Source organism: Malaclemys terrapin, chromosome 14, assembly GCF_027887155.1.
Source record: "Malaclemys terrapin pileata isolate rMalTer1 chromosome 14, rMalTer1.hap1, whole genome shotgun sequence".
In the NCBI taxonomy this organism is placed as follows: domain Eukaryota; kingdom Metazoa; phylum Chordata; order Testudines; family Emydidae; genus Malaclemys; species Malaclemys terrapin.
The window spans coordinates 2,729,824-2,755,311 of NC_071518.1; the positions used below are offsets into that span (position 1 = coordinate 2,729,824).

At 48.6% G+C, this 25,488-nt stretch overlaps 3 protein-coding genes across 4 annotated transcripts; 2 read left to right on the top strand and 1 right to left on the bottom strand.

Moving 5' to 3' along the window:
- The first annotated feature begins 217 nt into the window (after positions 1 to 217).
- Positions 218 to 14,236, top strand: TERF2 (telomeric repeat binding factor 2). Of its 2 annotated transcripts, none has more exons than XM_054048702.1 (10): positions 218 to 440; positions 1,208 to 1,303; positions 2,576 to 2,706; positions 3,703 to 3,789; positions 4,110 to 4,256; positions 5,458 to 5,747; positions 8,632 to 9,021; positions 11,019 to 11,104; positions 11,956 to 12,008; positions 13,255 to 14,236. In XM_054048702.1, exons 1-10 carry the CDS (start codon positions 218 to 220, stop codon positions 13,411 to 13,413), a joined length of 1,662 nt encoding a protein of 553 aa, XP_053904677.1. In that variant the 3' UTR covers positions 13,414 to 14,236. The 2 variants fall into 2 exon arrangements, with proteins under 2 accessions (XP_053904677.1, XP_053904678.1); XM_054048703.1 differs by having other exon boundaries at positions 230 to 440; positions 8,788 to 9,021.
- A 1,253-nt stretch (positions 14,237 to 15,489) lies between these two features.
- TMED6 (transmembrane p24 trafficking protein 6) lies at positions 15,490 to 21,814 on the top strand. Its single transcript, XM_054048705.1, has 4 exons — positions 15,490 to 16,093; positions 19,290 to 19,416; positions 19,726 to 19,877; positions 21,204 to 21,814. Exons 1-4 carry the CDS (start codon positions 15,830 to 15,832, stop codon positions 21,435 to 21,437), a joined length of 777 nt encoding a protein of 258 aa, XP_053904680.1. The 5' UTR covers positions 15,490 to 15,829; the 3' UTR covers positions 21,438 to 21,814.
- A 426-nt stretch (positions 21,815 to 22,240) lies between these two features.
- Positions 22,241 to 25,434, bottom strand: NIP7 (nucleolar pre-rRNA processing protein NIP7). Its single transcript, XM_054048706.1, has 5 exons — positions 25,281 to 25,434; positions 24,781 to 24,867; positions 24,330 to 24,468; positions 22,726 to 22,866; positions 22,241 to 22,605 (listed from the first exon to the last, which is right to left on the bottom strand). Exons 1-5 carry the CDS (start codon positions 25,334 to 25,336, stop codon positions 22,486 to 22,488), a joined length of 543 nt encoding a protein of 180 aa, XP_053904681.1. The 5' UTR covers positions 25,337 to 25,434; the 3' UTR covers positions 22,241 to 22,485.
- Positions 25,435 to 25,488: the final 54 nt, after the last annotated feature.

Genomic DNA, 25,488 nt, shown 5'->3' on the forward strand with positions numbered 1-25,488 from the left:
TGGCTCGTCGGGGCCGGCAGGGGGCGCGCAACGCAGTGCAGGCCGGGAGATCCGGGCTGCGGGGCATATTGGGAACCGTAGGCCGCAGTGCATGCTGGTCGTTGTAGTCGCCCGTGCGCCTCGCTTGGCAATAAGAGGAGGAAGGGCAGGGGGCGCTCGCTTTCCCTAAGGAGTCGAGAGGGTAGCGGCGGGGGGATGCCGTCACTTCCGTCGTGCTATGCGCGTCACTTCCGGCTCCTGGCGCGGGATGGCTGGCGGGCGCGGACGGGTCTCCCGGAGCCGGCGGGGGCCCATGGCGGCTGGGAAGGGGGCGCTGGGGCTCCGCGCCCCCGAGGAGGCGGTGAACCGCTGGGTGCTGCAGTTCTACTTCCACCAGGCCGTGGGGGCCTATCGGGCCCGTCGGAACCGGGACTTCCGCGAGTTCCGCGACGTGATGCAGGGTGAGGGGCCCGCCCGCCCGGGCAGGGGAATGGGAGCGGGGAGCGGGGCCCGCCCGCCCGGGGAGGGGGAAGAAGGGGGCCCGCCCGGCGAGGGAAATGGGAGGGGGAAGCGGGGCCCGCCCGCTCGGGGAGGGGGAAGAAGGGGGCCCGCCCGGGGAGGGAGGGGGCCCGCCCGGGCAGGGGAATGGGAGCGGGGAGCGGGGCCCGCCCGCCCGGGGAGGGGGAAGAAGGGGGCCCGCCCGGCGAGGGAAATGGGAGGGGGAAGCGGGGCCCGCCCGCTCGGGGAGGGGGAAGAAGGGGGCCCGCCCGGGGAGGGAGGGGGCCCGCCCGGGCAGGGGAATGGGAGCGGGGAGCGGGGCCCGCCCGCCCGGGGAGGGGGAAGAAGGGGGCCCGCCCGGCGAGGGAAATGGGAGGGGGAAGCGGGGCCCGCCCGCTCGGGGAGGGGGAAGAAGGGGGCCCGCCCGGGGAGGGAGGGGGCCCGGGGGAGGGGCCCGCCCGGGCAGGGGAATGGGAGTGGGGAGCGGGGCTCGCCCGCTCGGGGAGGGGGAAGAAGGGGGCCCGCCCGGGGAGGGAAATGGGAGGGGGAAGCGGGGCCCGCCCGCTCGGGGAGGGGGAAGAAGGGGGCCCGCCCGGGGAGGGAAATGGGAGCGGGGAACGGGGCCCGCCCGCTCGGGGAGGGGCGGGGGCTCGTGGGTCCAACTGCGGGGTGGTGGTGGGGGGTGTTTCTGACTTGGGTGTCCCAAGCTCTCTGTCTTCTCTCTCTCTAGCTCTGCTACTGCGGCCCCTGGTTAAGGAGCCTGCAATCTCCCGGCTGCTCCGGATTATGCAGTTTCTTTCAAGAATTGAGGAGGGAGAGAACCTAGGTACGAGAGAAAAGCGTCACAATTTGCCTTACTGGTGCTCAGCCCTGTTCCCAAAATGTCATTCACCTCACTGCATTGCCTATGCACAGTGACGGTTCTGTTGACATCGCTTTTTATTTACTGTTTGGCCGAGGAAAACCAGCTACGCTATTTGGATTTTTTTAAATTGAAGTTCAGGTTTGGATAAAGGCCTCTGAAACCTCTTTTATAATTCCTTGAAATAATCTGCTTGTGTTTTTTATTGATAAGAGTCTTTTCTGCAAAGGAAAGGGCGTGGGCCTGATAATAGTAGAGAGAGTGCCTCTGACCAGAACTGAAGTAGTCAAAAGTGGCTCTTCTCATAGGGTAGTTAATGTGCTGGGTAAACAAACTGGGAAATAGGGAAGTAATTTTCACTCTTTTCAGTTATAGGAATTGAACAATAATAGGTAAAACTTTCAGACTGAGGTATGATTTCTTTTTTCCTGTTTAACATTGTCACTTGAAGGCACGATGTGAGTTAAACATCAAACATTCTGTTATTAATAGCCTAAAACCCAAACAAAAGTTTCTGTTTAAGAAAAACCTGGCTTCTTTGCAGGGATTCCATATTTTCTCTCTGTCATCTGGAACAAAGTCACTTTCACTTTCTTTTGCAAACAATGTATAGGTAAATCAATTTAATTCTTCATTTGTCCCGTGATAGAACAAGAACACAATGTTTGAGTGAAAACACTGTGGAGAAGACTTTGTTTTTGCTTTCAATTGGAATTAAAACATTAAGTAAAGCAACCACATATATCAGTCTTAGATCTAGTTGTACTTGAGGAAAACTTAAACTTGGGGATCAAATTTGATCTGACGACAATGCCCTTTCAATATTATGGCAAGAACTTTACTTTTGAATTTCTTCATGTTTGAGTATTTAAACTGCATTAGTGTAATCTTCTGTAACTTTTATTCGGTGTGTTATTTCCTGATTTTTCTCTTGATAGCCTAAATTAAAGGAAACCTCCACATACTCAGCTCGCAGTGTTTATTGCTTTGAATTTCAAACTCACCAAACGTCATGTTTCTTTTTGAGGACCTCACATACCTTAGACAGCCTTTCTTGATCATAACTGTTTTGTGTGTGCAGTTCTCTGCTGTCTCAGTTACTGCAGCATTAGTGGCCTAACAGCAAATCCTGGCCTACTTGTTTTGGCTGCTTCCTGTGGAGGATTTCTTGGGCCCAGGTAGATTTGTGTGTCTGTTTTAAAACCAATAGGAATGCATTGTTTCTTTTAATTGTAGATTGCACCTTTGATACAGAGTCAGAGCTCACCCCTCTTGAATCTGCAATCGGTGTGCTGGAGCTGATTGAGAGAGAATTTCCTGTGTCTGAGGTGGCAATGGAATCTGTTAGAAAAATGGTGAAGCAAGCTGTAAGGGTCAAGTTCTCCTTTTTCATTCAAATAGTTTAGACTTTTATAAGCTTTAATCTAATTGAAAAAAAAAAAAGCTTCCCTTACACTGAGGGCAATTGTCCCTTCTCAGATCTTCCCTCCATCATTTGTCTTATTTCCGGGAGCTTTCCATTGCTAGGAAGATAGTAACTTATCAGGATCTGTAACTCTATTAAAGGTGACCTGAAAAGCAGAACATTTCTTTTGCTATTACCATTTTCTCTATTGACTATATTAGAAATAATGCATCCTTTCTCTCTTCTCTTTATTGGAGGACCTTTTAAATGTAGAACCAGAATGCTCTTAGAGTCTAAGAATCCCTCCTAAAAACTTACTATTGCAACTGTCATCCCCTGCAGACTGGTCTGTTCAGTTTGCTGGCCTGGGATAAAGTTTGCATGTATGGTGTATGTAAAATATAAAATGTAACTATGATGTTTTATTGCATGTTATGCTACAATAAGCAAACCTTTGGCACGTTTTCTCCCCCTTCCTACATCCATATGCTGTCTACCTTCACTTGTAAGCTCTCTGGGGAGGGGCCATGTCAGCTTCTTTTAGTATTGACGTGCCACGTAATTCTGTGGTCCTGTAGAAGGCTACTTGTTTGTTTAAAATTAAGCCAAGGAAATCTGGTGAGAACTGATGGGTTCTCAAACTTCAGGGGTGTCCATGTACATTTACAATAAGTATTTTGCTGAATTGAATGGCACCATACACATGAAAATTAGGTAACGCAATCCGTAATTGTAACCTTGCATTAATGGGATAGTTAGAAGGGTATAGTAGGGTTTCAGGTTAGCAGCTCATTAAGGTGTTTGCAAAAAGTGTTATTTCCATGTTACTTGGATAGTATTTGGAAGGAACGTCAGAGGCTTTGCTTGCATTTTGCTTGTGCTGTTTGTGAAGCTGATTTAGGAGATGTGGTTGAATTGATACACATATAAAAACTGAGATCCTCTTTTTCCTCTCTAGGCTGTTATCATTTGTATTAAAAAGAGAGAGTTTGATAAAGCCTCAAAAATTCTGAAAAAAAACATGGCAAAGGATCCCAGCACCCAGGTGAGTTTGATTATGTGAATTTTTGGGGTGTGAGATGGGGTATCTTGTTGGCTGTGCAATATGTTCCCAAACATGTATTTCCTTTTCTTCATTTCTGTCTGCTGCTACCATTGCGTTGTCCGGCACCGAAAGCGGGTGTAGTTGGCAATACCGACACAGACTCCAGACTTTTTGTCTTTTGCTTCCTAATTTAGATCAGTGTAAATCAGCTGATAATGTAGTGTCAGTGGGGAAGTCCCCTCTCCACCCAAACCCCTAGCTCCTGCATTTGTAACTTGTATAATTTGTACATATTCAGAATGTTCTTGCCTCTTGACTAGAAACTGAGGACAGAGTTGCTCAGCATTATCCGTGAGAAGAATTTGTCTCATACGATGATCCGAAATTTTTCCTACAAGACTTTTCAGCAGAGTGCGTTCCAGTTCTTGGAGACCTACCTGGAGGATTCAGAGCCCTTTCTCTTGACCGTATGTGTCTACCTTGCTACCCACATTTCAGCCCTACCCCAGCTGTCACCCCCATGGTCTGTGGGAAAATTGCATGTGATGCATGTCACCTCTAACCCCTCCGTGCTCTGTTCAAGGGATACACCCTTAGGTCTCAGGCCTCCAGCTGTCACCTCTCTGTAGGCAGCGTCCTTTCTCCCTTCAGATCTGGGATTTAGGCTTGTTTTTCTCTGTGACTATCCCAGCCGTCTGACCTAGCTCCCCCACCCATGGGTTCACTCTTTTTCCTGAAGGACAAGGAACCAGCTAGCCTTCACAAAGCAAAGTATGTCTATTTAAGAACAAAAGAATTACAGAGGAAAATTTGTCATAAAACCATAAAAAGTCTAAGTGCATATTAGAAGCGACTAATCTTTCACATGAGGGTCTGGTAGGAGTCAAAGTCCTTCAGATCCTTCCAGCAGGGCTTGCCCTTTTGTTAAAGGTTCAGGTCAGTTTTCAGGTAAAGAACAACCCCCCAATCCCTTGCTTTAAGTTCACTTTTTGTACCGAAAGCCTTTCGTTGTTTCCTGGGCCTCTGGAAACTGGTCTGGTCCACTATTAGTAAAATCCTTTGGGGTTATACTGTGTTGGTGATGTTTACCTGTCCCAGGATGTGCAATAATCACCTCCAGTCATTGTAGGTCCTTGGGGAAACTTGGTAAACCACCTCTGTTCAGTTAGAATACAATCTCTGGCTCACAGAGATGCAGGTAACTTTTATAATGTTGATACAATAGTCTCAAATGATGTGAATTAGAAAGAAATTACCAATTTGTTTCTTTGTCTTATTGACGTGTAATATTTTTGACTTGTACTCAGAAGTCAGATACAAATATCTGGCTCTAAAGTTTTGGGACCAGAGCACCAAGGGAATAAGTTTTTAGCATTTAAAATTCAGACCTTCTCTTAAGGTTCCATGCTATAAAATGACTTGGTGGTTATTGTAGTTCTTAATCAAGATAACTTAACTCTACACATGTAACTACTGCAGAACACCTGACAAATGACCAATTATCTTATCTCCAATATACTAAATAGCACCCTGACCATAGAACAGCAAGTAATTGCAGGGATTGTGCACTTAATTAAATAATGTTCCATGTCTGTGGAATGGGAGTAAAATAAATGCAGTTCCATGGAGTTCTGTTTGTAATGATTACGTGCTTTCTTCCTGTCAAAGATGGCGAAAAAGACTTTGAATTCAGAATATATTGATGAAACTAAGAAGCTGGCATTAGTTCCAGAGCCTGTGGAAGTAGTGGCTCCAAAGCCTGTGGAAGTAGCTAAGCAACCACCAGTGGCAGCTCCAGACAGTGTGGAAGTAGCTAAGCAACCACCAGCGGCAGCTCCAGACAGTGTGGAAGTAGCTAAGCAACCACCAGCGGCAGCTCCAGACAGTGTGGAAGTAGCTAAGCAACCACCAGCGGTCGCTCCAGACAGTGTGGAAATGTCTTCAAATGACTTTGAGAGGTGAGCAGCTATGGTGATACATTAGCAATTTAGAGAGGAAAGCTGACCACATATGGTGAATGAAGTTTGCCAGAATTTTGCTTCTGACTTGTAGCACCCACTAGTTTCACTCTGTGCAGGCCGCTGTAACTTTTTGCCATGTGCCAATGCAGTTGTGCTGCCCCAGGGGCTACTACTTGAGGATTTTTCACCAGGCTGTCTAGCTTTGAATTAAAACATTAATCTTTTTTCTGAAGAGTACCCTGGTGAGTGTCTGGACTATAGGAAGGGAAGGTGCCCCTTGTGGCAGGTGGCGAATGAGAGAGGGCCTTATGTTTACAGAAGAGTTTTGGTGTGTCCATGGTTCAGAGGACATAGGTTTGGTCAATGGCATTTAGTTTGCCACTCTTTGGAGGGATAAAACAGATGGATGCTGTGATCCGAGGTGCCTACGGTAGCCGACACTGAAAATGCCAAGGTCAGGGCAGGCTGCAAAAAGGAGAGCAGATTCTGCCAAAACTGGTGGTTAACACTGAAGTTAGATTCACCAACTAGTCCCAAACTGTGCTCCTGATCTCCCACAATGGTTATCAAGAAGCCAAAAACGAAATCACACAGCCCCCTTTATTGCATTCCAGTTCTCTGGCTCCCAATCAGCAAATAGGTCCAGTACAGTGAGAAGTTTTTTAAAACTCTGTTTGCTACACCAGTGGTTCTCAAACTTTTGTACTGGTGACCCCTTTCACACAGCAAGCCCCTGAATGCGAACCTCCCTCAAATAAATTAAAAACACTTTTTTATATGTTTAACACTATTATAAATGCTGGAGGCAAAGCAGGGCTTGGAGGTGGAGGCTGACAGCTCATGACCTCCCAGGTAATATCCTTACAACCCCTAGTTTTAGAACCCCTGCACTACACAGAATGTTTTTCTGATCCCCAAAGGGCCAGCCACATTGCCAGATCAATACTATTTGGATCTTACCCAAAATACCACGCTGCCAGCCAGTCCTTTAGCATCTACAACGAAAGGTTTTATTATAAAAGAAGAAGAGTTGTTAAATGGTCAAAGCAGTCAGATACGTACATATGACTTCAGAGTCCATACATCAGGTTCTTAGCAGCATTGGTGAATTTGCTGGCTTGTAAAGTCCCCCTGGAAAACATCCAAAGCTTGCATGGGTCTATCAGTGCTTTGTTAAAAGCTTCAGTTTGTAGAGAAGATGCTCCAGAGATGGAAAGCAGGATTGAAAATGGAGAAGATGCAGTTGCCTTTTTATATCCTTTGTCCCAAACACAAGCTCACGGCACTTGGGCATGGAAAAGCACTTGGAGTCCCTGTCCAGAGGCGTGTCCCGCTGAGTCATAGGGTAGCCCCTGGCTTCTCTCAGTGGGTTCATTGTACAGCTGATTGCCTTTGATGGGCCATCCAACAGACTGGATAGCGTTGATGCCAAACTCGCTGGGAGTGTCACCCAGAAACAAAGCACAAGTTCGATATACAAATATATCACACATTTAGAACTCAATGCAAAGACGATACATATAAACATGATTATACTTATCAAATCATACCTTTCCCCGGATACCTTACGTGGCATATCTTGTAGGGTTCATTGCAATTTTGGAATATTGGTATCAATGTTATAAATGGTCACCCATATTCCATATGGCATCACGGATGCTTTCAGGATCGTTGCTGTCATTACCAAGCAGTAATGACATCTGTCTTGGACAAGGGGTTCTCAAACTGGGGGCCGGGACCCCTCAAGGGGTCGTGCGGTTATTACATGGGGGGTCACGAGCTGTCAGTCTCCACCCCAAATCCCATATTGCCTCCAGCATTTATAATGGTGTTAAATTAAAAACACCTTTTTGTATCTTTATAAGGGGGTCGCACTCAGAGGCTTGCTGTGTGAAAGGGGTCACCACTAACAAAGTTTGAGAGCTACTGGTCTTGGAGGAGGCAGCTCACCTGCACTGCTGGCAGGATGGTACATGACACCGAAGTTCTTGTAGAAGGGAGATGAGTCAGTGGAGATTGGGAATGCCTTGTGTTGTGATGGACTTTCAGGCATGATTGTTTGCTATGAATAGGGCCCTACCAAATTGACTGTCCATTTTGATCAGTTTCATGGCCAGAGGGTTTTAAAATTAGTCAATTTCCCGTTTTAAGATGTTTACACCTGAAATTTCACGGTGTTGTAACCATGGGGGTCCTGACCCAAAAGGGGACTCTGTGTGACAGGATTGCCACCATCACTTCTGTGCTGCCTTCAAAGCTGGGCTCTGGAGACAGCAGCCACAGAGCTTCCTGGAGGTGGGTCTGATCTCCCCCTGTGCTGCTGGGAGCGCCCCAGCTGGGGGCTCGTAGCTGCTAGTCTGGGCCAGCTGGGGAGGGACAGGACTTCCTCTTTCCCTGCACGGCCACTCTTGGGGAGAGGTCAGACCCAACTCTGGGATCTTCCGACTGCAGGAAGTTCACGGCTGCGCTGCCTTCAAAGCTGAAGGGGCTGAAAGCTGGGCTCTGAAGGCAGCATCTTCGGAGCTTCCTGCAGCCGGGAGAGGTACCCGGAGGTGGGTCTGACCTCCCTCTGAAAGAGGCTGTGCTGGGGAAGCGGAAGTCCTGTCCCTGACAGAACAGGACTAGCAGCTGGAGCCTGGTGCATGGGAGCAGTCCCCGGTTGGGATGCCCCCAGCCCTGTCTCTCCCTGTCCCCTCCAATAGCTAGATTTCACGGGGGAAGGTCTGATTTCATGGTCTGTGATGTGCTTTTGCATGGATGTGAATTTGGTAGGAGCTTAGCTATGAGGCAGAGTGAGGGGAGCAGCTGTGATTTTAGTGAAGTAGAGCCTTGTATTGTTGAAATCGTTGATGTAATCTGCTTAGCTTCATTTATTTTATAGGCAGCCGCCTGGAACTGTAACCACATATGGGATTTCTGCTCTGAGAGAAGCTTTCAAGACCTTGTCAAATTCCCAAGATTCTGATGCAGCCTTTACCAAACTGGATGAAACAGACTTTTCTTTCCCCAAGCAATTGTCCCCTTCTGTATCCCACAGACTCAAGAGGCAGAGAGAAGAGGAGAATCCACCCTTGGAGACCTCAGACACACCTAAATCACCTCCAAAGAGTAAACGCTTGTTCACTATAAGCAGACTGATTATGGAGCAGGACAGCCAGAGCACTGAGCTGAGTGAGACGCCAGACTCATCCCAGGAGCCAGTGGTATCTTCTGCATTCAGGACTCTTGTTCAAAAGCCACATGTTCAGCGTGTATCTTCCAGAAGTCCCAAGTATGAAGCACATCTGTGACACTGTATTCTAATGCAGATGCAATACTTTGAGAATGTGTAGCTAACATTGCTACATTAAACAATAGGACCTTATCAGTGCGAAACTAGAATGTTAAAAATCCCTCCCTTTTGGAAAATGTGGAAATGGATAGTTAAAGCAAATGTTCTATTGCCCTTGTAGTTCATACATGTGGTTAGCAACATGGGAAATGGGAAAGCTCACCACCTACATTCCAATAACCTTAATGCTGACCCTTGACATCCTTGCAAACGGCTTCGCAGTGTATGCATCTGACTATGTAAATCTGCAGTTAGTAATACACAGGTTGGAGTTTGTAGGTATGTTTTGTGGGACAGATTAAGGTAAATTTTCACATCAGTGATGAAGTTAAATCATGTATGAATTTTAAGAGTAATAGAATATTGATGCAAGTTACTTTAATTCTTCCACACTTGTTTTGTACCTTGTATATGTATTATATCACTTAGCTGTAAGTTAGAGTAGGGAGTGGGTGGATATGTGGGAACAAACCTTTCTCTGGAGCCAGGCTTCTGGGATGCATGTTTTCTGTAGGACTTGAGCGTGTAGCAGGGTTCCCTTCTAATGCATCTTGGAGGCTGTGCAGATGAGGACCTCTGCTTTTGCACACTTAAGGCGGTAGTGTGGCTCTGCAGGAATGAAACAGCAGGGAATTCCCTTTCCTGAGCAGTACTTGAGTTCCCCAGGAGAGACGAGGCAAACGTGGTAGTTCCGTAAGGTTTTCAGACTTAGGAGCACTTCAGGGAACTGATTGCAGAGCAGACCCTACTGAGCTGCATGAACTTTCGTGCTTGAGAAGAGACTGGTTTAGAGCTTAGCATTTCATTTCATTTATGTGCTTAACATGTTACGTGCCAAAGCACTAAAATGCTTGGAAGTTGGCCACTACAAGTGTAAAGCATTTTATTCCGTTCAGTAGGCCCCAGCTGTTCCCAGTGCCCTGCGGAGCACCCGGGATTGGCATGTTCCCAGAGCTCCCTGACTCCTTGGCTCTTGCCGCCCATTGTTGACTAAGATCCTAGCTAGGATGCAATGCTTTAAATGGCAGCGGTGCTGATGGTGCTGGCTGTTGGTGACAAAGGATGTCAGCTTTTGCTTCAAGAGTTGATCTTCAAACCTTCCCCTTCCCGAATGCTCGTATACATCTGTGTGAAAATGATTGCATGCTGCCACAGCGATGGATTGCACAAGAATATTACTAAGAGGGAGCATTTGTTTTCATGTAGTTGCTGTAATATTAAAACTAATTGAATGGATCCTTTTAAAGTATTTTAAATGCACCTGATTTCAGCTGAATCTTATCCTGTAAGGAGTTGAGTGCGTGCATGTGAGCGAGAGAAATAAGGAACATAATTGGTTTGGAACCAGCTGGCTTTGCCTGTAGTAAAAATTTCATAGCAGCCTTGTGGAGCATGTCACTCTTGCTAAGTGCTCCTGCCCAATTCCATTGTCTGTTTCATGCCACATGCACGGCCCTTTCTTGTTAGCTCAGTTGTTTGTATCAGTTTGCAGCAACTGCTTAATTCTTACATAGTTCGCTCTCAGTTGCTTCTTGTGTGTGTTTGATACAGGGATCTGTCAAGGTCCAAAGAGAACTGCCTGTAGGTATTAAAATGGCACTGAGTGGCTTTGAATGCCAGACATACACATACGGCACCCTTTACCTACAAACCAGTCAGATGGCAGTGGACTAAGATGCATGTGTTGTGGAGGTGAAGCAAACATACATAATCCAGCTGTCAGGCAAGCTCCCACGTTTCCCAGTGCTGCATACTGATCTTAGTCTTGACTCATTGGTACCAAGGTGGTCCTGGACCGTTTTACCAGTGGCCTCTAGGTAGTCAGTGGTCTGTGTTCCTTTTGGATGTGTGATTTAGCTGTCTGCAGTGACTGTCTCTTCAGCCCTCATTAACTAGGCTGGCTTGTTGCAGTTAAAATGTGTGTTGTATGTTTTCAGGCCACTGAAAGCAAGATGGAACACCTCGAATGGGCAAGAAGAAAAGGACACATGGAGTGAGGAAGATGAGCTCTTCCTGGACAAGAGTAAGTATGCTATTTTTGCCATGCACACTCTAATTGCTGGTCCCAACCATGCTGTTGGCCCTGGGGCACTCTGTTGCCTTGAATACTTGACAGAAACCAAAAGTCTAGAAATCCCATAACCCTGGAAAGCTTGGGACTACGGTTGCTGTTATAGGACTGCAGAAATGGAGATGATGTCCCTTTCTTAGGCGGGCCCAAACAAAGGGAAGTTGCTAAATCCATTGTGTACCTGATCATGGAATATCTAGCGAGTACCCTCTTGTTACAGCTTCAGACCTGTCAGTCATTGTCAGCTATTCTAGTTTGAGACCCAGCTCAAAAGCAGTTCCTTCCCATTAACAGCTGTAGGGTGGCAGATCAGCATTTGCATGCTTGTTTCAAAAGGTGTAATTAATCACAGCTAAGACTTTTCTTCTGGATGCTGTTTAACATCTGGGACCTTCCCTGCTGTGGCCTGAACATGCTTCCATTTATGAACAGGGATTTCTATTGAGGAAGCTTTTTGGCTCAGGCTGTCCTTTTTTTTTTCCTTAGACACATTCGCTAACCTGAGACAAGTCTAATTCCTTTTGACGCAGTCTTAGTTATTATATTTCTTTAGTTACACCTCTTATGAGTAACCAGGGCTTGGATCAGAATGGCCAAGTGTCCCTTCAGTATGTGGAATTCTAGAAGCTAGAGGAAGTAAGGGCATTTGTTTCTATTTTCCATACCCTGGCCAAGGGCGTTCCCCTGGTGGCCATGCTGCTCTCTCCCTGTAATCGAACCGGCTAAAGCCAGTCTCTCTGGGAGATACATGCACAGCAGAAGGCGAATGCTAAAATATGACTCTCCTTCGGTTTATTTTTCAGAGTCCCCTGGGAGAAATAGCCACAGCTCTTCAATCCTCGGTTCCAAGAAGCAGGTAATATAGAGCCCTCCAGCTCCGTTCAGCAGCCCAAAGCAAGGCTCTGCAGGGGTAGTGAAGCAATAGAAAAGGTTGGAAAGGGGAAATCCCTTTTGCTGTTCAGAGATTTCTTAGCCTCTGGTATCAGTTCAGGTAGAAGAGTCCAAGTGATTGATGCACACTGAATGGAGAACTCTGAGATGCTGAATTGACAGGCGATATTTACTAAGGGACTGGAGTACCTTGATCAATGCTTGCGTTATCTAAGCGTTGAACTTACAAGGGGGTGAGTTGGGTTGCACAGATCTTTAAATTGAGAGGGCCTGGCTTAAGTTTGTCCACTAAAAGCCAGGAAAGTGGTAGAGGCCTAAAGTACTGTATGCCGCTTATCCTGGCTGGCATCTGCTTCCTGAACCGCTCAGCAGGTAAATGAGCTGAAGAGGCGGAGAACTAGAACACACCCTAGAAACCACATAATTCCTAAATAAGCCTGAAGCTAGTATTAAAAATATAAATACTCTTTCAGGAGGTGCCAGAGTTGGTGTCTCCTGAGTGAATCCTCCTTGCCCCCTTTTGTCTGATGCCAATTGTTTGGAGCTGGGTCCGTCGGATTTTCCATGCAGTGAAAAAGCATGGTGCATGCCAGTGGCACCACATACAGAGTTTGTCACCTGGCAGCATTTGCCTTGTAAAGGCTCCAAAATCTGATGCCTGCAGTAACCAACTTTCTGACAAGTGAATGGCTGTTCACTTTTATGCTACCTGTACATCTTTCAGTGTTTGCTTTCCTGTGGTTCACCTCTTCCCTTATACTTGGCCTCCTGTCACTGAAATTCACAGTGCCCTCGAACGCAGCACTTTCCTTCCACGAGCCGCAGGTAGTTAGTTCTCTTTACTTGTATGAACGTTGCACAGGGCATGTAACTTCCACGCTCTCTCCATGATTACTTGGAGGATACAAGAGCAATAACTCCTGAGAATTTCCTGTGTAATCTACACTGTGATGTGGGAAACAGAACTAATCCTGAACTTCAGCTATAGTATTTTCCTGGTGTATATAACCATTGTAACAATACGTCTGGAATGGAGTGATCACTGGGTACCTTGGAGTTATTGGCGAGGTACCTGTGCCTTATTCCTATGTTATAAGAAGGTGCTGATAGTATGGATGTAAGGGGGACCAAGGAGGCTAATAAGCCTTTAGTGGAGAGGTGATAAGACCTGTGCCTTAAGAGTCATGACACCTCTTGTTCTTCTTTTGCAGAGGTGGACAGTACAGGAAAGCGAGTGGATCAGAGAAGGAGTGAAGAAGTTTGGAGAAGGGAACTGGAAAATCATTTGCAAAAAGTTCCCCTTTGAGAACCGCACCTCGGTGATGATTAAGGATCGCTGGCGGACCATGAAAAAGCTGGGACTCCACTGAAAACAGCAGTTGAGAACTCTTAGAGTGACACTTGCTCTCATTTCTCTCCAAAAGATGGACCAAAGCAACAACTGCCATGGGAGGAGGCTTGTAGTCCCCTTCCTAGCAATGTGATAGGAACGATGTGGAGACTTGTTATGGCTGCTTGGGAGAGCTGAATGCTACAGCTGGAAGAAGCAAAGTTTGACTAGAGCTTGTGAAACCTTCCTAGTTCTTGTATTTAGCCGGAGTTTAGGTCTTTGTCTGTCAACAGAAGCAACCCAGCCTGAGTAACTATGGAAATAGGCTAGTAAAGGTGCTACAATGCTGATATGTTGTATATGTTCAGAAACAGCGAGGACTCTGGCAGCCTTTGCCCTGTGAGCATTCGAGCTGGAACCTGAGTGGCCTGTAGCCGGGTCGCAGCTTTCTCTACTCAGAGGCTGGTTGAATGGCAGGGTAATCCTGTCACCGACTGGTTTATCTATAGTCATTTTCTTCAACCGATTGTGAATCACTTGGCTGATCGGCTTTCTCCATCTGCCCCTCCCAGAGGGGCAAGCAGCAGTGTAGGCTGAGCGGTGCTGAGTTGCCCCGGCAGAAGTCTGGTTTCTTGGCAAGGGGACTGCCGTTGGGTTCCACATTTCTCTGCTTTGTACATTTTTATATTGAGTGGGGATTTCTTCCTCCACGTTTTTTTGATGCTTTAAAATAGATGTTTTGTTTTGTCTTTGTGCTCATTAGTTTCTAGAATGTTTGGAGCCAGATGTCATCAAGTTAAAAGTTAGTGTTCAGTTGGTTTGACTTGCCTCCTTCTTCGCAAAATTCCCTTCCTTGTGTCTGTTTCCTGGAGTAGTGCATTATCTCTGAAAGGTCTCTGGGGATCTCTGGCAGGCCCCAGACATGCCTTGCCTTCTAATGCCAAGTCCGATCCCATGTCTGAACCCATCATGTAAAATAAAGCCGTTCCTGTGTTGGATATAACAATTGCAACAAATTTGATTTGCATCTCCCCAGCATTCCCTCCTCAGGTAAATATTCCACCTTGAAAAGGGAGAAGCTTGGCATATCCCTGGGTCAGTGGCCTAGTGACAGCTTTGTGGGACACCCTCTTAACAACCAGAATTTCATCCTGCATTCACTTCCTGAGCCAGCTGAAGCCGGGAGCATCGCATCAGCAACTAACTGAATTCGAGTGCCAGAAAGTCTTGTACCCCATCCGGTGGGATGCTGCTGCTTATTAGGGACAAGTGGATTTCAGAGGCACTTATGTATCATCTTCCCCTCACTTCCTCCAACACTCATGCATTTAATTTCCTTCGGTTCTAGCTGCAGAACTACCCCAACAGCAGGGGTCCTGTGAGCTGCTTCCATTGTCACTGGTGCTGGGTAGAAGTCCCCTGCTTGCCTTAGCCATGTCCTTTGGCACTAGCAGTTGCTGGAAGGAACCTCACCAGAGGAACTCCTGGCTGTCTGGATACAAGTGGCTCAAGTAACCTCTTCAACTTCGCTATTAGCCAGACACTTTCTCCCTGCCCTTTGCCCTGTTTATTTTACATTTTCTTCTGTTCTGAAACGTTCCTCTGTGCTTGAGTGGCCTGGCTGTGAAGTGCTGCCTTTGGCAAAGCCACGTTTCCCCTGTTCCATTTGGGCCAGTTACAGTAAACCAGATTAATAAGTGTCAGTGAGAGAAACATGGGACACTTTCTTCCTTGTGCCATACGAGGGCATGAGAATAAATATCATCCCACATCCAAAAATTGATACCAGCCCTTTGCTTGCCTCCCACTCTATGCAATAGAACACTTTCCAGCCAGTGGTGCCCCTTTCCCATTTACAGAGTGAGGACATTGCCACAGACTCCATAAGAGAAGAGACGTCACAGCCAAAGATGAAACAGGACCTATCTTGCAGCACCCAGATGGGATGGCAGCATAAGGTAGTGGAAGATATAGGGCACACAGCCCATGTAGCCAAGTCCCTGAATCTCTGGCATATTGTTGCTCTGTGATCAGTGTCTAGATTTCTTGTACTAAATAAAGTTTCTAGGAATGTTTTAACACACTAATCACTGTAAAGAGTCCTTCAGACCATGGTGTGGGCTGTAGACAGAAGTCTGAGTGCAGGACACCCAGCCTGCCCCCAGAACAAGCAGTTCCCCAGGAAGAACTGTTTGTACCTAGTGACGTTTCTTCAAAGCGGACTTCAGGGTTTTACAAAATGTTTCAGATGGTTAAGCTCTAATGAGGACAAACTGCACAGCTGCCCATGCAGGCCTGGTAATTGCACTGAGATTACCTTGAGGAGTTGAACTCCTTCCAAGTGCCCCTGATGTTTGGATAAGTGCAGCTGTGTTGTGTGCTGAAGGAAAAATGTTTGGCAAAAGCAGAGGAGTGAGGAGTGAAGTTAATGATTATCCCCTTGCATCCTGGGACCCATGCTCCTGCTCTGCCCCAGCCAGAGTGGTGGAGGCTCACAAGGCAGCATGGTCCCACTCTTTCCTTTGGCTGTGATTGTGGGTCTGCTTAGTCTGATGGGCCCTGCCAGGAGCCCAAAGACTGAGCCCCTGAGTGGCTCCAGTGAGCAGCCTCTCTTCCGTGGAGCTGATCGCTATGACTTCGCCATTGTTGTCCCTGCAGGTGGCACAGAGTGCTTCTGGCAGTTTGCACATCAGAGCGGCTACTTCTACTTCAGCTATGAGGTGAGTGCTGGGGAGGACTCTTGCAAATGGCAGGTTTTCAGCTCAATGGAATTTCCTGGTAAAATAAAGAACTTCCCGCAGCCAGACAGCTGCATATCCAACGGAGGAATTGCCAGAGTGGATCCAGCTGTCATGGTCTCTGGCAATAGCCAGTACCAGCTGCTTCAGGGGGAAGGTAGAATGAATCCGGTAGTCAACGATTAGGCAAAAACCTGGGCTTAGAGAGAGGCTGTCAGTTAGTAGCTGGTTTATGTCCTAAAGCAGGAGGGCTTATAGCTCCCCAAAACAGTTACTTAAAAAATCCTAGTTAGTGTAACTCTGGATGCTCTGTGTTCGCTTAAAACTTCAACCTTTTTTTAATCCTAAACTTTGTCTCAATGAGCTCTTACAGCAGTGAGTTCCACAGGTTAAATGTTCATTGTGTAAAACATTGCAGATAGTTTCTGTAGTGTAACATTTACGTTATGCACACACAAGATCCCCAACTGAAAAAAAGACAAACTCCTGAATCTTTCCAGCTATCAGGATGGCCAGCTGTCTGGGGTGCTGGGTTCTTTGGAGCACTCAATTTCCCCTGGAGTTTGGCAGCTGCTGGTTCAAATCCCACTCCAAATGACTAGCTAAAGATTTTTTTTTATCAGACTAAATGATCTAAATGGTCCCTTCTGGCTTCAGAATTTTTAAAAACGGTATCTTCTGTATCAACTTGCTGCCTTTCACTTTCAATGTCTGCTTCCTTTTGAATGCTGAGCGGGTGTGAATAAGAGTGCCCGACCTACCTTCTCCACGCCTCTATTTTGTCCCTTCTAATGTCTCCTTTGAACTGAACAGTCCCATTCTTGTCCTCAAAACGTCCATCCCTGCCTCTGAACCCCTCGATTTTTGCTCTACCCCTTGAAAGAAGGCGATGAGGACGGTGTTCTGTCCTGGTAGCACACAGGAGTTGCCCTCTAGTCCAGTGCCCAATCTCTGACAGTGGCCGGAGGCAGATACTTCACAGGAAGATGGAAGCAGCTTTGTATTAGGCAGGTGTGGGATGATCGTCTTGTCACTTCCCCACACACATATTAGCTGTCTTCCTAATTCCTTAAAGAGATGGGTTTAAATCCTGAGGCACGAGGTTTATTGTCTCTTCAAAATTAGTTAGCATTAACTATTGTAACTCTGGATATTCTTGTTACCCATATCATTGTCCAATCCCTTTTTGAATCTTGCTAAGTTCCTGGCAACAGACACCTCCTCTGGCAATGAGTTCCGCAGTCTAATCTCGCAGGTGGAAGTGTTTGCTTCGTGTTAGTTTTGCATTTTTCTCTCTTTCATTTCACTGAATGTCCCCTGTGTTATGAGAGGGGGAACAGAAGCTCTGATCTCTCTCTTGTTAGCTGATGGTTTATTAGTGATTCATATAATGGCATCATATTTTTCTCAGCCATACTTTAAACGTCCCCTTTTAACCCTCCTGACTTCCATTTTCACTGTTAATGCCATAGATTACTCTCCTTTCTATTGACTTCACTGGAGTTGGATTTCTTTCCCCTGAACAAGAGGGGGCTCAAATAACCTCTTCAACCTCATTAGCCAGACTCTTCCCCCCCGCCCCCCAGCTCACCTGCCTGTTTGTTTTGTTAAGGGGAGTTGCCTGCCTTTTAGTAACCTCACTCAAGGCTGAGTCTAAGGACTCTGATTTTAGGGCCTTTTTGACTAAATTTCTTTTCAACTCCCCCTTCCTAAAGGTTAAGGCCCCACCATGCTGCTCCTGGGGCCCTCCCCTCTGTTGAGGAAGCTTGAACTTGATTGTATTGTGGTGACTATTAGAGGCTCAGCTAGTGATTACTTCAGGCAACTTCTGGCTTTGGCTTTGACCTCAGTGGAGATGAACGTCTCCTGGTTCTAGAGGATGTGCTGTTCCAAAGGTTGCTAGGGAACTTTGCCAAGTCAGTAGCAGAGGGGTGAGTGCTAGTAGCCAGCATCCAGTGTTGGTTGGATCTTCACTTGGCAGGAGGTTCCACAGTGCATGAATTCAGCTGAGCACTCACAACAGGAGACCTTCCTGTCCCCTGGCTGCGAGTGGCAGGAGTATCCGAGGTCTCTTGCTGCGTGGTTGTGTATCGTCAGTGCTAGGTACTGGGCTCCTGCCTGGGATGGAGCCCTCCAATCCTCTTATCTTAAACCCTGCGACTTCCCAGCTTCTGTTTACACTGGGCCGATTGAAGTAGATCTGGGAGTTTGTGCCTGGCACTCTCGGCGCTCCTGGTGTTTATCAGCGGCTCCCTTTATCTGTGGTGCGTGTGGAGCAAAGCAGCTGCGCTGTAGGCAGAGGGGTTGGAGCTGTTCAAGGATTCGGTGGACTGAGCTGGCGTTCAAGCCCATGGTGCTTCCCCGCCCTTCTCTCAGCCTGTTCGAAAGCAGGGGAGGTGTGCGGCTGGGAGTACTGCTTGCTGCATGCGTAAAGGGCAAGGAGGGCTGGGTTGAACCATAACACAGCTCCCGCTGGGGGCTGACTATACATGGAGGGAAGGGAATCCACTGCCCAGTCATGGAACCTGTTGGGGGACCAGCCCTGTGCTAGCTAGATCTCTACTAGCCGTGGCAAGACTCAGTACACAAAGTGGTTGGGGAGAGAAAGGGGATTGCGGGAGAGGAGAATTACCCTGTACAGCGCAAAACGGCAAAATCCTTGGTGTCCTTGCTCTGACATGGGCAGAGGAGGAAGCAGACTCAGCAGGTTCTCCTTGCCCCAGCCTTCCTTTTTAAGCCTGGGTCCCCTGGAGCTAGGCCTGAGTGACCAGCAAACCACTTAGCTGCCAGGTGGAGGCTCTTTGCTACCACTCTGCAGGGTGAAAGATTTCTCCCCATTTCACTGACAGGAACTGAGCCATCCAGCCACACACTATGTGGAGAGCCAGGACTTTCCCATTCCTGTGCTTGTTCCTCCGGATGGTGCCAATGCATAGCCTGTCTGTTCTGCTCAGGACGCTGTGGGTCCTGTAAACTCACGGGCACCCATTCGAGGTGAGTTTAGCTGTGTAGTAATTGCCACTGAGAACAGTCATGGGCTTTGCTGCCTTTATAAGCAACATGGCCCCATCTGTTCCCATGGGAATTTCCGAGGACCGCATGAGTCAGGCTTGTTCTTCGCTAGAACTCAGAGCTGCACCCAAAGTTCCCTGTTCTGCTCATTGTCTCTTGGCTTCAGGTACAACGGACTTCAGGAATTGGACATGACCGACATGTCTTGGCCACTGCAAACGATCCCAACGGCCTCCAGATGGGCACGTCCCAGGATGTACGAGGACAGATGAACTTCCCCACCAAAGAGACAGGTTCTTGCCACCCCTGCTACCTCCCTGGCCCACATGAGAGCTGGACTACTCCAGTCCTCCTGCAGATCGTTAATGATCTAAGCCATAGTCCTGTAAAAGTCTTGCTAGACACAGCATGTGTGATACTGAGCTCAGAACTTGACTATAAGGCAACCAAGCTTTTCTGCAGCTGCTAAGCTCGGAGAGACCATGTCTCTGCTGCAGAGAAGGGGTAAATAGGAGCTAACAGAGCAGAGGATTTGGGGTAATATCTGACTGTCACAGCACCTGTTGCTCTCCTCTGATGCTTTGAACCACTTCCCTCTACAGGTTTTTACCAGCTGTGCTTGAGCAATCGGCTCAACCACTTCGGTGTCGTGCAGGTTTATCTCAACTTTGGTGTGTTCTATGAAGGCTTTGACCTGCAAAACTCGCCAGACATGGAAAGGAAGAAAATGAATGACACACTGGAGGCAATTGAGGTAATGTTTTATTTGCACTATCAGCTGCCTTGGAATACATTTTTATTTATTTTTTTAATTATTTAATTTATAAATTTATTTAATTTAATCAATTGCAGGGCTGAAGCAAGCTCAAATGGGCATCTTGGTTTTAAAAATGAGGCAAATGGAAGTAAATGGGGAGCTAAGGATAACTGCTGCTCCCAGGAAACACACATGGGGCAGCAACTGGAGTAGTGTTAAACCAGTCAGACACTTGGCTCTGGAGAGAGCCAGGAATGGGGGGGGTCACATTCTGGGGTGCAATCCAGATCAATGAGTGGCTGTGTCACTGCCTGCCCTGTAGCCCTGGGCCGACCAAAGAGCATGCAGGTCACACCTTGACTGTGTGTAGCCAACTGGCCCAGCAGCCTGTCGGCAACACTCCAGTCACCCTCTGGCTTGGTTACCACCTGCAGGGTGATCCCAACACACTCCCAGTCTTGAATTTTCCCCAAAACGTGTTCTGCTGTCCAGCCCGCTGCTGAGCAGGTCAGGTATTAGAAGTCCATTGCCCCTCTAAGGGGTCAATACGCAAGTTTGCTGCCTTAACTTGAGTTACCCAAACAGTTCAGTTCAAACACAGCATTGGATTAGTTCTGATTGGAGTTAAAGAAACTCATTTTATTTTTTAAAGACATTTTAGGTGAGTACAAGTATAAGGCATTAAAGTCGGACATGGTTACAAAAAAACTAAAGATAAAGCACTGCCTAGTAGCTAAAACTCAAGCTAGACTTGGTTGAAGATAAAATCCTTAGCAAAATTGCTGACCAAATTCTCAGGTCAGGATCTCTCATAAAGTCAAAGGGTTGGCTCCTTTGTCATCTTAGGTGAGAGAGAGAGAGAGACGGGGAGAGCTTTGGGGTGGTTTTGCCCCTTGCTTTTATAGTCCAGCCACCTTCTGAAGTGGATTCTTCTGAGGATTAACCCTCAAAGCAACGTTTATTCAACCTCTAAAGGCGGCAACATGGAGACTGGTGGTGAAAGTGGCTCCATGCATGTTCTTCTTTGCTGTATATGCTGAAATGCAGCTTGTCTCCTGCCATTTCCCCCTTTTGCTGTCTCAAGGACCCTGTTTACTCCTTAGATCTAAATTGAGGTGTGCACATTCCTGTATTAAACAGGTCTGTCCTAAACAACTTTTGCCTAGCCAGGGCTGTGCTATCACCACCGTACAGGGGAATTCATAACTCTATATATGTTCTGGCCAAGTTCTTGGCCTTGGTGATACCTGGTGCCCTTGAGTTCCACAATCTAATCAAGGGTTGGGAGAAGGATTTCATTACCTGTCCTTGTGCTCGTTGCAGGAGAGCACCCGCAAGCTGCAAGCCCACGTCTTCCACATGTGGCGCTTTTATAACTTTGCCCGGATGAGGAAAGCGGCTGACTATTTCATCCTTCAGTCCAACTATAACTACGTGAACTGGTGGTCACTGGCTCAGAGCCTCGTCATTGTCCTCTCGGGTGTCCTGCAGCTGTATTTCCTAAAGCGGCTCTTCAATGTGCAACCCACTACTGCCACCAACAAACCGAGGTGCTAAGGCCTCTGGCTTACACCACTGCTGGACCCATGCAGCAGGAAGGACCAAAGGAAAGGCCCGTAACACTGCAGAGCACACTGAACTCCATCTCATCCTTTCTCCCCTCCGCCTCCATGGAAGAATGGGAGATCCTACCTGTGGAAGGAGCTGGACTGGGGGATTTTTTCAGGTACAGAATTCCCTCAAAACCCTAGGGTTCAGCTGGCTCTTTATCTTCATTCTCTACTCGGCCTGTAGCACAAGACCCATTTTGGGGGGAGGAAGAAGGGATGGTTCACTGTTGGTTTAGGCCTAATCTGCCCAATGGTCTAATAGTGAAATGGCTTGAAAAGCTGTTCACGTATTTATAAATAAAACAAACAGTTCACACTGCACAAGCACTGTCCTGTCTGAAGCCACCATCCTCTAGGAACCAGGGCTGCTCCCTGCCATGGAAGCCACTGCTACAGCACCCACCTACACAGCTTCTGATTAGCCCCAGGGGTGTGGTCATGGTGTCCTCCAGTCACACAACCCTCTCAGCTCCCCCTCCCGCTGTACTTGGGTCTCTGTTGGGGAACAAGGCAGAAACAACCCTGGAGAGGGGAGGAATTACTTTGTTCCTGTTGACTGAAACAGCCGTGTTCATCTGTCTCCTGCTACACAGAACTTCCAGCTTGCCCTAGCACCCATGGAGGGGGGAGGTGGCTGCATTAAGGTAATCTACCCCCTCCGCAGCTACTACTGAGAAAACTGCCTTTAGTCTGTGAGCGTAAGAGCTGTTCCTGGGCAGGGCTTAGGACCAAGTAGCTGAGTTCTTTCACTAGACCACACCAACATGGTTTTATTAGATAGGGCTTACATAAAACTTGTTTTCTGTCTCCTCTTGAGGCTAGGACAGGCACTCCTCAGAGCTCTCAAGAGTTAGACTGGTCTGTAATCCTCTACAGCAGCCTGGAGAGCCCCATCCCAGGAGAGCTCCCTGCTGCTGCTTTGAGTTCTGACTTCACAACACGCTCCATTGCCATGTGCAGCTGAGTCCTCAGAGCCTTGTGCTGCTGGCTGCCCTTTAAGTAAGTGTCTCCTCATGCCGCACGTACTCCCCCACGTCAGCCTGATGAAACACTACGATCGCCATGGGGTCCACTTTCCGGCAGTCCTGCGTAGACTTTGCTGCTACTCCAAAACCCTGGGGAATTAAGAACAGTGAAACTCAGGCACCCACTTGTATCAACACTACTCTGCTCAAAGCAAGTTCATCACTGTTTTCTGAAGAACAATCCACTCCCCTACCAGCACTGTCACTTACCAGAGGAACATCGGCCATGGAATACACCACCACACCCTGGTACTGAGCTGTGTTCTCGGTGATGCGGCCTAGGCCAGATTTCAGCACGTGGTTCCCATAAAGGAAGGACTGCTCTGCTCCAGGTTTCACCCACACTTTATACTGCAAGAGAAAAGCACCCATCCTTAGGAGGCACAGCAATTGCTCACCCAAATCTTCCCAAGTTAAACTTACTGCTGAACCTACAAGGTTATTCCTCATGCAACTGGGCACAAGGGTAGAGACACAGATGATGCCACCTTATGAAGCAAGGCTCAAGTAGGGTATCTGGGGCATAGGAGACAACAGGGAAGACCTGTAACAGTCTGTTTCCTTTTGCTCTTCATGTAGCCATGTAAGGGGACCAGAGGCTGAGGCCAGCGAAGCCCACAGAAAGCAGATTACTTCGTGCATGTAAGGTGAGCCAGAAGGCAGACACTTGAGAGTGGAGACAGCTCCAGTGCCACAAGGGGAGTGAGTAGGGAGGGAAATATTAGCAGTCAATAGTTAGTAGCACCTAAAGACCTCAAACAGGATCAGGCTCCGGCTCCACTGTCCTGTGCACTGTATAAATCTATTAAAGAGACACTCCATGCATACAAGCTAGAGTGACACAGGGTAGGAGATATGCGCAACATAAGAGCAAATGAGTATGAGGAAGAATTGGTCCATCTTGTTTAGTTATAGGGTCTGCAGACATATTACACCCTTTTCCCACCCAGGTTCCCTCTAATTTTTTCCATGTGTGGAATAAATATTATGTGCACCAGTAGAAATAAAAAACCTAGATATAGTATTTTTTAAAAGTTAAATAGAGATAATTACTCCAGCCAGGGCAGGTTAGGCATTTTAGAACTCACACTTAAATTTAATTCTTTCAGTAGTAAGAAAAAAAATGAAATGCATAGACCAGTCAAAACACTAAACACACTTTGAAAGAATAAAATTACAAAGAATATATGTACATTGTAAGAAGTAACAACAATATAAGTATATATTGGGAGGTGCATGTGACAACACAGGGACAGCATTTGTGTGTGTGTGTGTGTGAGACACAGACTCTGTGTGCTGGCTGCTGGGAAAGTTTTTGAGAGATGCTCCATGCTCTCTCTCTAAGGCACTTATGGAAAGCTCTCCTGCTCTGTGGAGATGGGACACATGGGCAGGGAGAGAGACAGACTGTGTGAGCTGGCTGCTGGGGAAGTCTCAGAAACAGTGCACTCTCTCTTTAAAGAAAGGCACTCACTCACCCTTCCCTGTAGAAGCTCTGAGTCCTGAGCCAGGCTGTCCCCCCTCAGCCCTGTGGAGATGGGGTACAGGGGCTGGGGGAGGGGGATCAGCACCCTCCCCCCACCCCTGCTCTGCACAGCCAGCAGGAGGGTCCTGTGAGCAGCTGCAGAATGGAGCAACATGGGGGGAGGGGCACCTGAGCACATGCTACCTCTGTGCTAATCAGCTGGGCAGCACTTAAACGGCTCCTGGGCTGCTCAAGGAGCAGCTTACAGGGAGCACAGCACACCAGTGCTGCTAAACATGACCAAGGATCAGGTTGCTGCCTGAAAGCTTCTCCTTAGCAAGCCTCTCACCTTGGCATAGGGAGCAAGGTAATCCAGGGCAGTGACGTGGAGCCGGAACTTCTGGGTCTTGGTGAACTTCCCAAAGCAGGTGCCAAGTGCCACCAGCTTGTCCCCAGGGATACTGGTCGCCACCTTCAAGATTCTCTCACTAGGAAAGAGCAAACGCAGCCAACGTGTGATTAGTTCTCAGAGAACCTCAACACCTAAAGAGAAGGTTTAAGCAGCGCCAGGCCCCCCACTGTCAGCCAGAGGCCCGGACGGGGCAGGGCAACCTGGCTGGGGACCTGCAGTGCACGAAGAGCTGCAGTCACAAGCAGCATCAGCCCCACACTCTCCAGGAAAGGAGCAGGAGACACAGCGCCCTGGGGCCAATCCCTGCCCTGACCCAGCAGGGGCCCGGTCTGCAGAACTGGTCACTTCGCTTGTGGCCTGGGGACTCCAGCCCGGCTGCGCCGCCCACCTGACGTAGTAAACCCGGTCCTTGTGCAGGCGGAAACAGTAGGAGCCGTCGGGCCGGTCCACCAGCAGCTGGATGTTCTCGCCGATGCTGTGGGGAGAGAGACCGTGAGCGGTGGGTCCCGGGACGGGCCACTTGGGGGCCACCAGCCCCCCCCCGGGCCAGGACATGCCCCCCTCCGCCCAGCCCCTCCCCCCGGCTACCCCGGGCCAGCCCCCCCCCCTCCGCCCAGCCCCTCCCCCCGGCTACCCCGGGCCAGGCCCCCCCTCCGCCCGGGCCAGGACATGCCCCCCTCCGCCCAGCCCCTCCCCCCGGCTACCCCGGGCCAGGCCCCCCCTCCGCCCAGCCCCTCCCCCCGGCTACCCCGGGCCAGGCCCCCCCTCCGCCCAGCCCCTCCCCCCGGCTACCCCGGGCCAGGCCCCCCCTCCGCCCAGCCCCTCCCCCCGGCTACCCCGGGCCAGGCCCCCCCTCCGCCCAGCCCCTCTACCCCAGCCCCGCCTCACTATTTCGCGAGCTTCTCGAACAGGGCCCGGGTCTCCTCCTCCGTCAGGGGCCGCATCGCCGCACCCGGCAGCTCCGGGCTTAGTCAGGGCACTGCTCCACGTGGGGGAGGGGACCGGACAGCCCGGAACCGGAAACAGCCCTGGGCTAGTAGAGTCTGGAACATAGAGCGTCCCTGGGTGGATGGGGCCAGCGTACCCCGCTCAGTGC